The sequence below is a fragment of the Pseudochaenichthys georgianus genome, chromosome 15, assembly GCF_902827115.2.
Source record: "Pseudochaenichthys georgianus chromosome 15, fPseGeo1.2, whole genome shotgun sequence".
In the NCBI taxonomy this organism is placed as follows: domain Eukaryota; kingdom Metazoa; phylum Chordata; class Actinopteri; order Perciformes; family Channichthyidae; genus Pseudochaenichthys; species Pseudochaenichthys georgianus.
In genome coordinates this window covers 9,896,897-9,910,876 of record NC_047517.1, presented here as the reverse complement: position 1 = coordinate 9,910,876, position 13,980 = coordinate 9,896,897, and the positions used below count along the sequence as shown (strand labels likewise).

The 13,980-nt window shown below is 41.9% G+C and overlaps 1 protein-coding gene across 1 annotated transcript; it reads left to right on the top strand.

The window, feature by feature from the left end:
• The first annotated feature begins 4,742 nt into the window (after nt 1–4,742).
• ppp1r35 (protein phosphatase 1, regulatory subunit 35) lies at nt 4,743–13,513 on the top strand. The gene is made up of 7 exons (XM_034101161.2): nt 4,743–4,980; nt 7,265–7,484; nt 8,067–8,143; nt 10,274–10,341; nt 12,242–12,363; nt 12,439–12,529; nt 13,084–13,513. Exons 2-7 carry the CDS (start codon nt 7,266–7,268, stop codon nt 13,362–13,364), a joined length of 858 nt encoding a protein of 285 aa, XP_033957052.1. The 5' UTR covers nt 4,743–4,980; nt 7,265; the 3' UTR covers nt 13,365–13,513.
• Nucleotides 13,514–13,980: the final 467 nt, after the last annotated feature.

Genomic DNA, 13,980 nt, shown 5'->3' with positions numbered 1-13,980 from the left:
TTAATGTACCGGCGCTACAGTGGAATTCTCTACTGCCACAATCCCCACGCATACACACAGTGTACCCGCGACTGTTACAATGAAGGCTCGATATCAGCTCACGGCATATAGGTGTAAGCAGGGGGAAAGTGCTATTTTTATAGGTGGTGTTTGGACCTCACATAGGGGGGTCCGGGGGCAAGCTCCCCCGGGAAGACTTTTAAATATTGAAGTTAAAAGCATCAATCTGGTGCACTTTGAGAGCAAAATGAAGAAATCTATGGATACATCTCTTAACACCCATTTGAAACAGAACTGTAAACAGATGTACTATTTCTTTATGGATTTAAACTTTATTCTTTTTTTAATGTCATATTATTTCGACGACGTTGAGGCGCATCTTAAACTGCTGGCTAAAAATAAATGTAAATACAGTAGGATTGTTATTCACGTCGGTGGTAATGATGTTCGTTTACGCCAATCAGAATGCACCAAGCTTAATGTGGAGTCGGTGTGTAGTTATGCTAAAACAATGTCGGACACCGTAATCTTCTCTGGTCCCCTCCCCAATCTGATCAATGATGACATGTATAGCCGCATGTCATCATTTCAGCGCTGGTTGTCTAGGTGGTGCCCAGCAAACAATGTGGGCTTCGTAAATAATTGGACAGCCTTCTGGGGAAAACCTGGTCTGATTAAGAGAGACGGCATTCATCCTACTTTGGAAGGTGCAGATCTCATTTCGGCAAACATTTCAGGGCTTTGTGGACTTAATCCATGACAAACTGGAGTTGAGACCAGGAGGCAGAGTCGCAGTCTTACACGCTTCTCTGCGCTCTCTCCTAGGCAGTCATCCATAGGAATCCCGAACCCAATAAAATACCCAATATTAACGGTGTGTGTGTCTGCCCAAGGACAATTTAAGGTAAAACCTAATAGAGGTGTCATACATAATAACCTAATAAAAGTCAATGTAACAACTACTACAGTGCAACAAAACAGGAAGATTAAATGTGGTCTCTTAAACATAAGATCTCTAGCATCTAAAGCAATATTGGTAAATGATTTAATATCAGATTATAATATTGATATATGCTGTCTCACTGAAACTTGGTTGAGACATGAAGAATATGTCAGCATAAATGAGGCCACTCCACCCAGCCATATCAACACTCATATTGCTCGAGGCACGGGCCGAGGAGGTGGAGTTGCAGCAATCTTTGACTCAAGTTTACTTATCAATACTAAACCAAAATTAAATTATACCTCCTTTGAAAGCCTCGTTTTCAGTCTTACGCATCCGACCTGGAAAACTTTGCAGCCAATCTTATTTGTTACAGTGTACCGTGCACCAGGTCCTTATTCAGAATTCTTATTAGAATTCTCTGAGTTTTTATCAACTTTGTTTCTTAAAACATAAAACTATAGTAAACTATTAGTCGAACCGCATAATCCTGCTTTATCCGACCATTTCTTAGTAACTTTTGAAGTACTATTACGAGACTACAAAGCATTAGTCAAAAGCTCTTGCAGCAGAAACCTATCTGTTAGTGCTATAGCCAAATTTAAGGAAGAGATTCCACCAATACTTAACTCGATAGCATGTCTGCATGTAAGGGAGGAAACTTATACAAAATGTACACCACCCCACATTGATCATGTTGTTGATAGTGCTACAGATGCGCTGCGAATAAAATTAGACTCTGTTGCTCCTTTGAAAAAGAAGAAAATAAAACAACATAGATTAGCTCCATGGCATAATGCCGAAACCCGCAAAATAAAGCAAAAGTCTAGACAACTTGAAAGGATATGGCGTTCCACTAAACTTGAAGAATCTCGTTTAATTTGGCATATTACTCTCAATGAATATAAGAAAGCACTGCGTAAAGCGAGAGCAGCCTACTACTCTTCATTAATAGATGAGAATAAGAATAATGCAAGATTTCTTTTCAGCACTGTAGCCAGGCTGACAGAGAGCCGCAGCTCGATTGAGCCTTCTATTCCCATAGCACTCAGTAGTAATGATTTTATGTGCTTTTTTAACGATACAATTGTTACTCTTAGAAACAAAATTAATGACCTCTTGCCTTTGACCAGTATAGTGTTATCAACAGCTCCCGGAAACGTAAGTTCTAATATTACACTAGATAGTAAACTAGAATGCTTTTCAGCCCTAAACCTTGAACAATTAAATTCAATGATTCTCTCTTCTAAACCATCAACGTGCATGTTAGACCCAATTCCAACTAAGCTGTTGAAGGAAGTTTTTCCATTAATTAGCACTTCTTTATTAAATATTATGAATATGTCTTTATTATCAGGCTATGTTCCACAATCATTCAAAGTAGCAGTGATAAAACCGCTTCATAAAAAGCACAACCTCGATCCAGAGGTTTTAGCCAACTATAGACCTATTTCTAATCTTCCGTTCCTCTCAAAAATTCTTGAGAAAGCAGTCGCAAAAGAGTTGTGTGATTACTTAAAAAACAATGATTTATTTGAAGATTTTCAGTCTGGCTTTAGAATACATCATAGCACAGAGACAGCTCTGGTTAAAGTCACAAATGAATAGCCTCAGACAAGGGACTTGTCTCTATTCTTGTTTTGCTCGATCTCAGTGCTGCATTTGATACTATCGACCATGATATCCTATTGCAAAGACTAGAGCACTTAGTTGGCATACAGGGAACTGCTTTAGGCTGGTTTAGGTCCTATCTATCTGAACGCTCTCAGTTTGTACGTGTTAACGATGAATCTTCCACGCAAACCAAAGTTAGCCATGGAGTGCCACAGGGCTCAGTGCTCGGACCTATTTTGTTCACATTATATGCCTTCCGTTAGGCAATATTATAAGGAATCATTCTGTAAACTTTCATTGTTATGCGGATGATACTCAACTATATTTATCAATCAAGCCTGATGAAATTAATCATCTAAATAAAATTCAAGACTGCCTTAAGGACTTAAAAACGTGGATGACCTTAAACTTTTTGATGTTAAACACGACCAAAACTGAAGTTATTGTACTTGGCCCGAAGAATCTACGAAACAAATTATCTAAAGATATACTAACTATGGATGGCATTAATTTGGCCTCCAGTGAGACTATAAGGAATCTTGGTGTTATATTTGATTAGGATTTATCCTTTAACGCCCACATAAAATCAATTTCAAGGACCGCCTACTTCCATCTACGTAACATTGCAAAAATCAGGCATATCTTGGCTCAAAACGATGCAGAGAAACTAGTCCATGCATTTGTTACTTCTAGGCTGGATTATTGTAACTCTTTATTATCAGGGAGTACCAAGAAGTCAGTCAAGTCGCTTCAGCTGATTCAAAATGCTGCAGCATGTGTACTAACCAGAGTTAGGAAAAGGGACCACATTACTCCTGTTCTGGCTGCCTTACACTGGCTCCCTATAGAACACAGGATAGAATTTAAAATTCTTCTTCTCGCCTACAAAGCCCTTAATGGGCAGGTGCCATCTTACCTTAAATAACTCATTACACCCTACTGTCCTACTAGGGCATTGCGTTCCAAGAATGCAGGGTTGTTGGTTGTTCCTAGAATCTCTAAAAGTACAATGGGAGCCAGAGCCTTTTCTTATCAAGCTCCACATTTGTGGAATCAGCTTCCTGTTTGTGTTCGGGCGGCAGACACCCTATCCGTTTTTAAGAGTGCGCTTAAGACCTTCCTTTTTGATAAAGCTTATAGTTAGGGCTGATTAGATTCTGCCCCTAGTTTTGCTGATATAGGCTTAGTTTGTCGGGAACATCTTCCTTCTTCCTTCTCTCTGTCTATACCTGTGTACTCTCATGTTCCGATTAACCCAGCTTCCCCAAATGTCTTTCTTTTTGGTGTCTATATATGCCGGGATCCGGAGTCATGGATGATCCTGCGGTCCTGTGTCCTGGATCGCGAGCCCTGGATCGCGAGTCGTGGCTGTGGTCCTGGATCATCGGTCCTGGATGGATATCCTCGTGGATTCATCTTCCTATTATACACACATGCATTTCCAAACATTTGGACTACCTATGTTGCAAATGTATTATCTTTTCAATGTACACATGGCATCTATTGCACGTATGTCCGTCCTGGGAGAGGGATCCCTCCTCTGTTGCTCTCCCTGAGGTTTCTCCCATTTTTCCCTTTAAACTGAGGGTTTTCTTCGGAAGTTTTTCCTTGTACGATGTGAGGGTCTAAGGACAGAGGGTGTCGTATTGTCATACTGATATTCTGTACACACTGTGAAGACCACTGAGACAAATGTAACATTTGTGATATTGGGCTATATAAATAAACATTGATTGATTGATTGATTGATTGATTGATTGATTGATTGATTGATTGATTGATAATCTCAGATGCACCCTGAGTCATTTCTCATCACAATGAGCCTTTCTAAAATATACAGTAAAGAGACAAACCCACCAGCATTATAAGATACTATATGACGTTGAGCCACATTCTTGTTTTTGGGCTGTATAAATAAATTGACTTGAAACAGTTGCTGATTTAGAGTATGGCTACTGGCACCTTTTTTATTCCAATTCAAGCTGGACTACCCCAAGAAAAGCAATTACTACAATGTGAACAAGAGTTAGTGTTTTGTATGTATGTTGTCTGTTATAATACATAATAGATCAAAGAAAATAAGAGAGAATTTCGCGGCGTATTATTATTATTAGGGTTTTTTCCATTCTACTCCTGCACACGCCAATCCAGTAGGTGGTGGTATTGCACCATTGTTGGTTGTCAACCGCCAATACATCTCTAAGAAGAAGAAAAAAGAAGAAGAAGAAGAAAACTGTCACACCCGGGAAATTGGAAGATGTAGCGGATTATTCCCATGGATGTATAATAAGAATGATTCCTGTCCTGAAACTTTCGTATAGTAAAACTGTGTTCCGCTAAATCCTCCCCGGAGAGAGACTGACGTTGTTCTTCAGTAGAGGATCTGGTGTTCCTGAGAAACGTTTCCGACCGCACTAAACCAGGTAACACTACTAAACATCAGAGACAGGCGTTGTTTTATTTACCACAGCACTGTAAGGATGGAATAGTTATAAACTGCACAGGAGAACTAATCTAGCTCGATGGTATTTAAGCGCTAACAGGTACGGCTGGCTAACTTGCAAACTAACAAGCTAACCAGCTAAAGTTAATCAATTGTTACTCTGGAAACTAGCGAGCAACAAAGCACTTCTAACTGTTGACAGGTTAAAGCTAGCACCTGCTAAGCTAACTGGCTCTACTTAGGTATTTCCCATCGACCTGTTTCTGTGGCAACTCAGTATACTTTGTCAACATCTGAGTATCTACCGTGGCCCTTTCTCATTTCTCTAACTCCCCTCCTCGACTCCTATCCTCGAGACTTAGTCCCGCCCACAGGAGATGCGAACGGAGGAGTCGAGGAGGGGAGCCGAGGAGAGAGGAGGGGAAGCAGCAGGCGGTTAGAGAAATGAGAAATCCTCTCCTCTGAGCGGTCATTTTAAAGAGACGTCCATTAATGATGACAGGAGGCTCAGCAGCCCTCTGTCTGATGGACAGATGTGTCCATGTCGACGACTTATATATTTACCTTTAATTCATTCACAGTGCGGTATAATGAGACAGTAACAGGCTACAGATGCGGACACACACACACACACACACACACACACACACACACACACACACACACACACACACACACACACACACACACACACACACACACACACACACACACACACACACACACACACACACACACACACACACACACACACCATTTCAGAATCAAACAGAGCACTCTCATAATAATGTAACACTATCAGAGACTGGATATATACCATCCCCCCTCTCTGGTCGCTACAATGAGGGAAATAAATTACGGGCCAAAAGTTTTATTTACAAGTATTACAAGTAAGCAGAGGACACCAAACCAACTGAGACTTGTCTGTCCGCTGCATCTACGCACTGTACAACACACACCTACAAGATGCTGATTAGACAGCATGATTATTGCACAGGTGTGCCTTAGGCTGGCCACAATAAAAGGCCACTCTGAAATGTGCATGTTTGCTTTATTGGGAGGGTCCGAAAACCAGTCAGTATCTGGTGTGAGGGGTAGGGTTAGGGTAAGGGTTAGGGTTAGGGGAATGTTGTGAATCGAGTGGCCCATGGTGGTGGTGGGGTTATGGTATGGGCAGGCGTATGTTATGGACGACGAACACAGGCCACTCGATTCACAACATTACCCTAACCCTAATCCTACCCCTCACACCAGATACTGACTGGTTTTCGGACCCCCCCAGGCCCCCCCAATAAAGCAAAACTGCACGTTTCAGAGTGGCCTTTTATTGTGGCCAGCCTAAAGCACACCTGTGCAATACTCATGCTGTCGAATCAGCATCTTTATATGCCACACCTGTGAGGTGGGATGGATTATCTCGGCAAAGGAGAAGTGCTCACTATCACAGATTTTTTCAGATTTGTGAACAATATTTGAGAGAAATGGTTATTTTGTGTATATAGAAAATGTTTTAGATCTTTGAGTTCATCTCATGAAAAATGGGAGCAAAAACAAAAGTGTTGCGTTTATATTTGTGTTCAGTGTAAGAATAAAACACGGAGGACGGAGCCTCTCTTTTCCTCCCCCTCTTCTGGTATTTTGAAAAAAAAACTATATTTATATACTTTATATAGGTATGGCCCTACAATATATTGTTCAAAAATAGCATGATAGGTCACCTTTAAGTACCTCTAATTTGTATTTGATTAAATGTACTTAGAAGATAGTAGCTACATTTATTCAAGTGCTATTTACTCAACTGCCCCTATTGAAAGAGGCCTTTTATGCTTCTTTCAGTTTTCCCTCTCCTTTTAGTGTGTGTATATATATCGTTTTGTGGTGCATGTAAATGGTCTGCAAAGGCTAAAATCCCCCACAAAAAATATACATCAACTAATATATGATGAGTTACTTTTATTAGCTAAACAGCTTAGCTAATAAAATACAGCGTATATATATATATATATATATAGTGCAGCACAGCACTTAAAAAAAAAGACACAATTTGAGATACTAGAGACTTTGTAATACAATGTCATTTTATATACCAAGAAAATACAATACAATGTTTGGAGTGTGTCTTGCAGTCTTATGATGTATGTCATATTTTGTCTGTGACCAAATGTATTAATTATTTATGAAGTTGTGAGATTTAACATCACAAACATGTTTTTTAAAGAAGCATTTCAATGAAAACCAATGTCTCGCTTCATGTTTCCTGTCAGGATGAGTTCCTCCAACTCTACTCCCTCCTCCCCCCTCCCTCTCCCCCAACCCCTCCCCTACTCCTTCCCTCTGACTCGCTGCCCTGAGCTCGACCTGTCCGTCACACTCAGCCCCGCCCCAAAGACCAACCACACACACCGGAGACCGAGTCAGCAAAGTGACAAATCCCAGTTCAAGCCTGGCCTCAAAAAACAAGTAGGAAGACAGGGCAACATACAGGTAGGTGTCTGTGTGTGTGGCCTAGCATTACTATACTTGTGGGGACCTACATCTGTTTACACAGTCACGTGTGGGGACTCGCCTCCCTTATGGGGACAAATTGGAGGTCCCCATGAGGGGAATCATTAGTTTTAGGATGAAGACTTGGTTAGGATAAGGGTTAGGGTTAGGGTTAGGCATATGTTGGTTATGGTTAAGGTTAGGATAAGTCTCCAGGAAATGCATGTAAGTCAATGTAATGTCCCCTGAAGTGGTGTGTGTGTGTGTGTGTGTGTGTGTGTGTGTGTGTGTGTGTGTGTGTGTGTGTGTGTGTGTGTGTGTGTGTGTGTGTGTGTGTGTGTGTGTGTGTGTGTGTGTGTGTGTGTGTGTGTGTGTGTGTGTGTGTGTGTGTGTGTGTGTGTGTGTGTGTGTGTGTGTGTGTGTGTGTGTGTGTGTGTGTGTGTGTGTGTGTGTGTGTGTGTGTGTGTGTGTGTGTGTGTGTGTGTGTGTGTGTGTGTGTGTGTGTGTGTGTGTGTGTGTGTGTGTGTGTGTGTGATAACTTCATCCTGGTGTGTGTGTGTTGACATAATGCTGTGTCTTAAGGTCTGTTTTGAAGACCAACGCATAGACGCCACAGCGGGCAATCAGAGGTCAGAAGAGGAGCAGAGGATGTCAACACGGTAACCAGTTAACATTTGGGGGGCAAAATTCAATGATGATTGCACATTTGTGGAGGCACTGAGCTCCACAAATAATTCTGCCTACAGAGTTTGCATGTCACCTTCTTGGAGTCCTTTACACGCTCCTAGTGATCCCACACTTTGGATTTCCTAACCAACAGAAGTACCTAATGAGTACACCCAGGCCCGCCTTAACCTGCCATCAGGCCCTGGGGCTGATTTGTTTTGTAGGCCCCCTATTTAAACAACAAATGAAAGTCATTTATAGCCTCGGCAGGCTCTGTGATCGCACTTCTCCACTCTGCTCTGCGCGCGCCTGGTCCTCTCCTCCAGATGAGTGACGTATCGGGCCTCCCTCGTGTATTTGTCCGGTTGCCGTTGGCTCCCCTCCACGTAGCGAGTCCTCGTCGTCCTCTCCATCTCCTCCAACAGATAATGTCCCTCCTGTCTGTTTTTCCTCTCCCGCTACTCCATCGCTATCAGAACCAGACGGCCTACTTGGCTCCGAGGCCCCGCGGCCGGCACCGCTGCCGCTCGGTACAGAACAAATCTGTCCTTCCTCCTCATCCTCATCCCGGCCTACAGGTTTAAAATAACCTGTAAGCTTCGGCATGTTTTGTAACAGCTGCTTGTCTCGAAACTCCTTTTCCCTCAACAATTTCCTTTCCCGAGCGCCACTCTCAAACTTTGTCTTCTCTGACATTTTCTCCTAAACAACCTTCATCTGTCACTCAATCACTCGCAATTTGAATAAGTCACATGTGAAACATATTCTCATTCTGATTGGCTGTTAAGTGGTGCCCACTGACTGTTTCGGAGTCATCTCTGGAATCCATCGATCTGATTGATTAGCGGAGCAAATGATCAAAATACTACGGAGGGAAGATATTTTCGTTTGGATTACTTTTCTCGGGGAAGCTTGCGAGTGTGTGTGTTTGTGTAATTTTGCGTTTGTGTGTATTGTGTTTGTTTCCCGGGGAAAACCCTCACGAGAAACACCGGCTGTTGTTCTGCCTGCTGTGACGTCAAGTTACTCCGTTCTCCGCTTGTAATTATGCCGAAGCTTCAAAGTTGTATTTATCTGAATTTGCCGAAACAATTTTAATATTCTGAAAGCCAAGACTTTGTTTATTTGAAACCAGATGAAAACAAACTGTAACGGACCCTGCTGTGTTATCTATGAGTACTATATGCCTTACCTTCATAATGTCAGCTGGAGGGAGGGGGAGTGAGTGGCGAGTGAGAGCTGTCATCTTCCCTTTACAAGCTTCAAAAATGTATTTATCGTGTGATTTTGGAAATAAAAGTTTCATATTCTGAAAGCCAAGACTTTGTTTATTTAAATGTTTTGAAAAAACATCCGAAATAAAAAACTTCAGCCCAGGTCAGCCCGTGCATTAAGGCGGCCCTGAGCACACCCCGCCCCCCCGATGGAATTGTTTTTGTTTATTCGTCTAATATACTAATTGCTAATTGCTCGACCAAGACTTTTTTATCCGACCAATGTTTATTTAACTATATTCTTCAGAGAGTTCGTGGGCCAATCAAAGCGGCTCCTAGCTGAGCCCAGTGGAGCAGCAAGGTGAAGCTCTTCTCAAGGCAGTTGTAGCTTGGTGCTTGGTGTGGAGCTATCTGGAGCACTGACTGCAGTCCTGATGCGTGTGTGATGACATCATCCTGTAGTCCTGGGGTGTATTTGATGACATCATCCTGTAGTCCTTGGGTGTGTTTGTAAATAGTCACAACGAGCACCGGAGCGCATACTGGAACGTTCCTAATCACAGAGCCCTTTTGGAAGACGTTCGGTTATTCAGAGCAGTTCACTTTCAGAGCGAATGTACAGTGAATGTGTAAAAGTGATTTCTTTGCTATATTATTTAGTAAAACGTTTAGCTAGACTAGCTTACATTTTCTTTAACTCCCAACGTTAGTGTTAGCTAGATCACGTCGCATCACTATCATCTGTTACGTTATCCTCCTCGTTGACAAACAAGAGGCATTACCTTTTTTATTCCACATATGGAGAGATTTTTGCTGCATATATTGAAACTTATCAATTTGTTATTTCTTATAAAAATACAATGCTCTTTTTTTATAAACATCACTCATTCTGTGTGTTTTGACGAGCAGAGTGGAGACGCACGCCCCACCTCAGCAGCCAATCAGAGGTCAGAGGAGGAGCAAAGGATGTCACCAAGGTAACCAGAGACTTACAGGGAATTCTGAGGGGTAATTTCTCTAAAGGGTGCCCAGCTCTAAATATTCAAAAGCAGCACTTCTTGTCCAAAAGGCATTTGAACACACCGCACAGACAACTGTCAAAACCATCCTTTACGTTTTGAGAAGTAACAAGTGTTATATATGTATTCAAAATGATGAGATGAAATGAAGGTCTTGATGGAGGAATACAAATCCATGTTTGGGCCAGTAAATTAACAAGGACTTCCTCACCAGTGTTGATTTCCTCAACGAAAACTATGACGACAAATGTTCGTCAACGACCTTTTTTACATGACTAAGACGAGACGATGACGAGCTAAAAATAGATTATTGATAATAAAAACTATGACGAAATGTATATTTAGTTTTCGTTGACGAGACGGGACTAAGGTGTTAATGGTGGACTATCGGACATTCAAAATGCAGCATATTTTCCCCCCAAGTGTCCGTCTTGTCTGTCAAAATGCATCTTACGTTTCTAAGTGGCAATATCATTATTTCCGCTCTCTTCACTCCAGAAGAGCGATCTCCCTGTGTCTCTCTGTGTGCGGGGGGCGGGGCCTAACAGACACGCTGCAGCGGACACAGAGATCTGTCGGGGACGGAGCGTTCAGGGAGTATAGAGACACTCCACAAGGCTCATCGTTTTGAGTTTTCGTCGACTAAAACTATGAAGGATAAAAAGGACTAAATGTGACTAAAACTAATAACCAATTTCGTCTAAAAACTAAAGACTAAATAAAAATAGCTGCCAAAATTAACACTGTTCCTCACCAACATTTTAATCTTCAGTACGGTTAAAAGGCATTCGGTGTCTTCAATGGTTTACAAACGGCACTGAAGACAGAGTTCACCCTTTGATGCACAGGAGTTTGTCTCCAGTCAACGATGCAGTGAAATGTGTCTCTTTAGATCCTGCCCCTCCTTTTCATCTCCTGAATACGGTCAGTACTGTTATGGAAATCTGAGACCCCACACTGTGGAGAGTACAAGTCAAAGTGATCAAAACAAATAAATGGTGAATCAGACAGAGTTGTCTTTCTGGTTATTTATTTGAAGCTTCAAATACATGAGATACAATAACAATAGACCCAGGTCATTCAGAGTATAGGATAGTCTGCAGTGCAATATGGGAGCAAAGCTTATATACAAGAAAGGGTGGGAAGTTCAGAAATCTGTCTTCACACAGTCACACATTGTTATTGGACACCTGTCCTTGAGCGGGAGATAGCAGAGTAGGGAAGTTCTTGTGTGACTGTGTGTGAGTCTCAACCCAGCAGCCAAAGCAGCTCTGTGGCCTTGGAGCGCTTGGGAGTAAACCCACAGTAGAGTATGAGAAGAAAGCAGCACATCTCAGGAAATGATATAGGTGTTTTACAATGGTTTGAGAAGCATTTGGTTTAAGCATATAAGGATATCATAAAAATGTCCACTACAGTACCCCTGTAGATTTCCATCATGTGTTGTTAGACATGTCATGATGGAGTCAGAATGTAGTAGGGCTGCGACCAGTAGGCGTCAATTCGGGCGATGGATAATTCTCATCATTGCACGCTTATGATGCATTATGATTAGTAATGAATATTTATTCATCTGTTTAAAACTCTGAAAGGAGAGCAGAGACATTTTTTATTAAAAACATTTACATTTCAACAAAATATTCAGAATGAAGTTAGCTAGCTCCTTTAGTGTGCACTTCATGTTAGAAGTGACCTTCAGTCTTTGCACCTCTATTAGTGTTGGGATTCCTACTGTGAAGTCACACTTTTATTATCAACGATAGAGTTTATAAAATGTATTTCTCAACAGCAAACTGGATCCTTGGTCGCTGATGAAAATTAAAGGATCAATCAATATTTCTAACTCTTCTCCTTGCAGGTGTAGCCCCTAGACAACGGGTGACGCCTCCTTCTACAGTATCCAATCAGGATCCAGGTTATCTGGAGAGGCCGGCGCTGAACACCACTCTTGCTCTGAAGGCAGAGCTTCAGTCACTGAAGGTTCACACAGTTTCTCAGTATGTCATGCATAGGTCATCACTTAGTTCCCATGGTAACCTGTTTGTTGTCCTGCAGGAAGCGGAGTTTAACTCCCAGAAGGCCGTTCAGGAGACTTTAGAGAGGTCGGAGTGGACTAAAGTCCTGATCAACACCAGAGCTACTGAAGGTAACACACACACACACACACACACACACACACACACACACACACACACACACACACACACACACACACACACACACACACACACACACACACACACACACACACACACACACACACACACACACACACACACACACACACACACACACACACACACACACACACACACACACACACGAGGTTTCAGTGAGGTATGGAACCCCAATGTGGTCTCTGAACAACCAGACTGAGGACATGACTGAGCTTGCATGCTAAAGTGCAAGGGGTCGGAGGGTTACTTTAAAAATGTATTCCATTAAAATGACTAGTTACCTGTACAAAATGTAATCAGCAAACTAAAACTAACCTAAAATCTAAGTATCAAAATATAAAAGTAACCTGATGACTTCCTTGATTAACTTAATATCAAGCCTCAAATAAAGTACTATCCCTATATGCTCTTTAGAGTTTTTACTAACATTGTAATCCTGCTAGTAATCCCCTCTAAAAAGCTCTTTATACATTTGGATTTCAAAGCCTTGTTAAGTGTCTGCCGTCTCTTCCTGTGTCTGTAGAAGTGAATGTGTCCCGCTCTCAGCGTCTCTTCACCTCATTGGTCTGTGTGGAGGTGCAGGAGGATCAGCTGATCAGCCAGGTGCTGCCTCACAGGGTGCTGCAGCCCCCCTGCACTGGCAACAGGGCAGCAGAAGGGCCTTCCCTTCACCTCTTCATGACCTCTGACCACATCCGACAGAAGCCTGTCCAACAAGAGGAGCTGCCCGTCAACTACAAGTCCCGCCCCTCGACTTGCCCCGCCAGCTCCACCTTTGACCTCTACAAAAGAGGGAGATGCTGAGGGACAGTAGAGCTGTAATTAACTGGAAGTACTGAGGCTTTTATTGGTCAGACTGTGTTTTATGTAATTGAACAATTATTCTATTTTAAGTTATGATTTCTGTAAAGAGTTACATTTAAGTTTTTTTTAATAAACTATTTTCACACATATTCACTCTGTGATTGTAATTTCTGAGAACCACTCACCTGGTACAGGTAGTTCAATCATAAGTCAGCATTTCCTAAATACATTCAACGGACTTTGAACAAATTCTCCGTTCTTCAGATAAATAGAGTAAGCTTTGTTATAGTAACACACCTCAAACCCCATTCACTGTGTACACATCATACACAATTATTTAGCAAGGTTAGCGTGTTAGCTTTCCATTTAGCGATGCTAGTCCCAGAAAAAGCAAATGACCTAAACAATAAGTTTAAAGCATTATACCAATATACAATGAATAAAAGTGAATAGTCTCTCAACAAATAAGAAAGTGCAATAGTCGCCCCGACATGTGAGAAGCCAATGTGTAATAACAGATTCCTTCAAGCCTCCTGCTCAATTCAGTTACTGATGAAAGTCGGAGAAGTTACAATTGTGATGCGGCTATTATGCCGATGTAGGGTCACAACCTGTA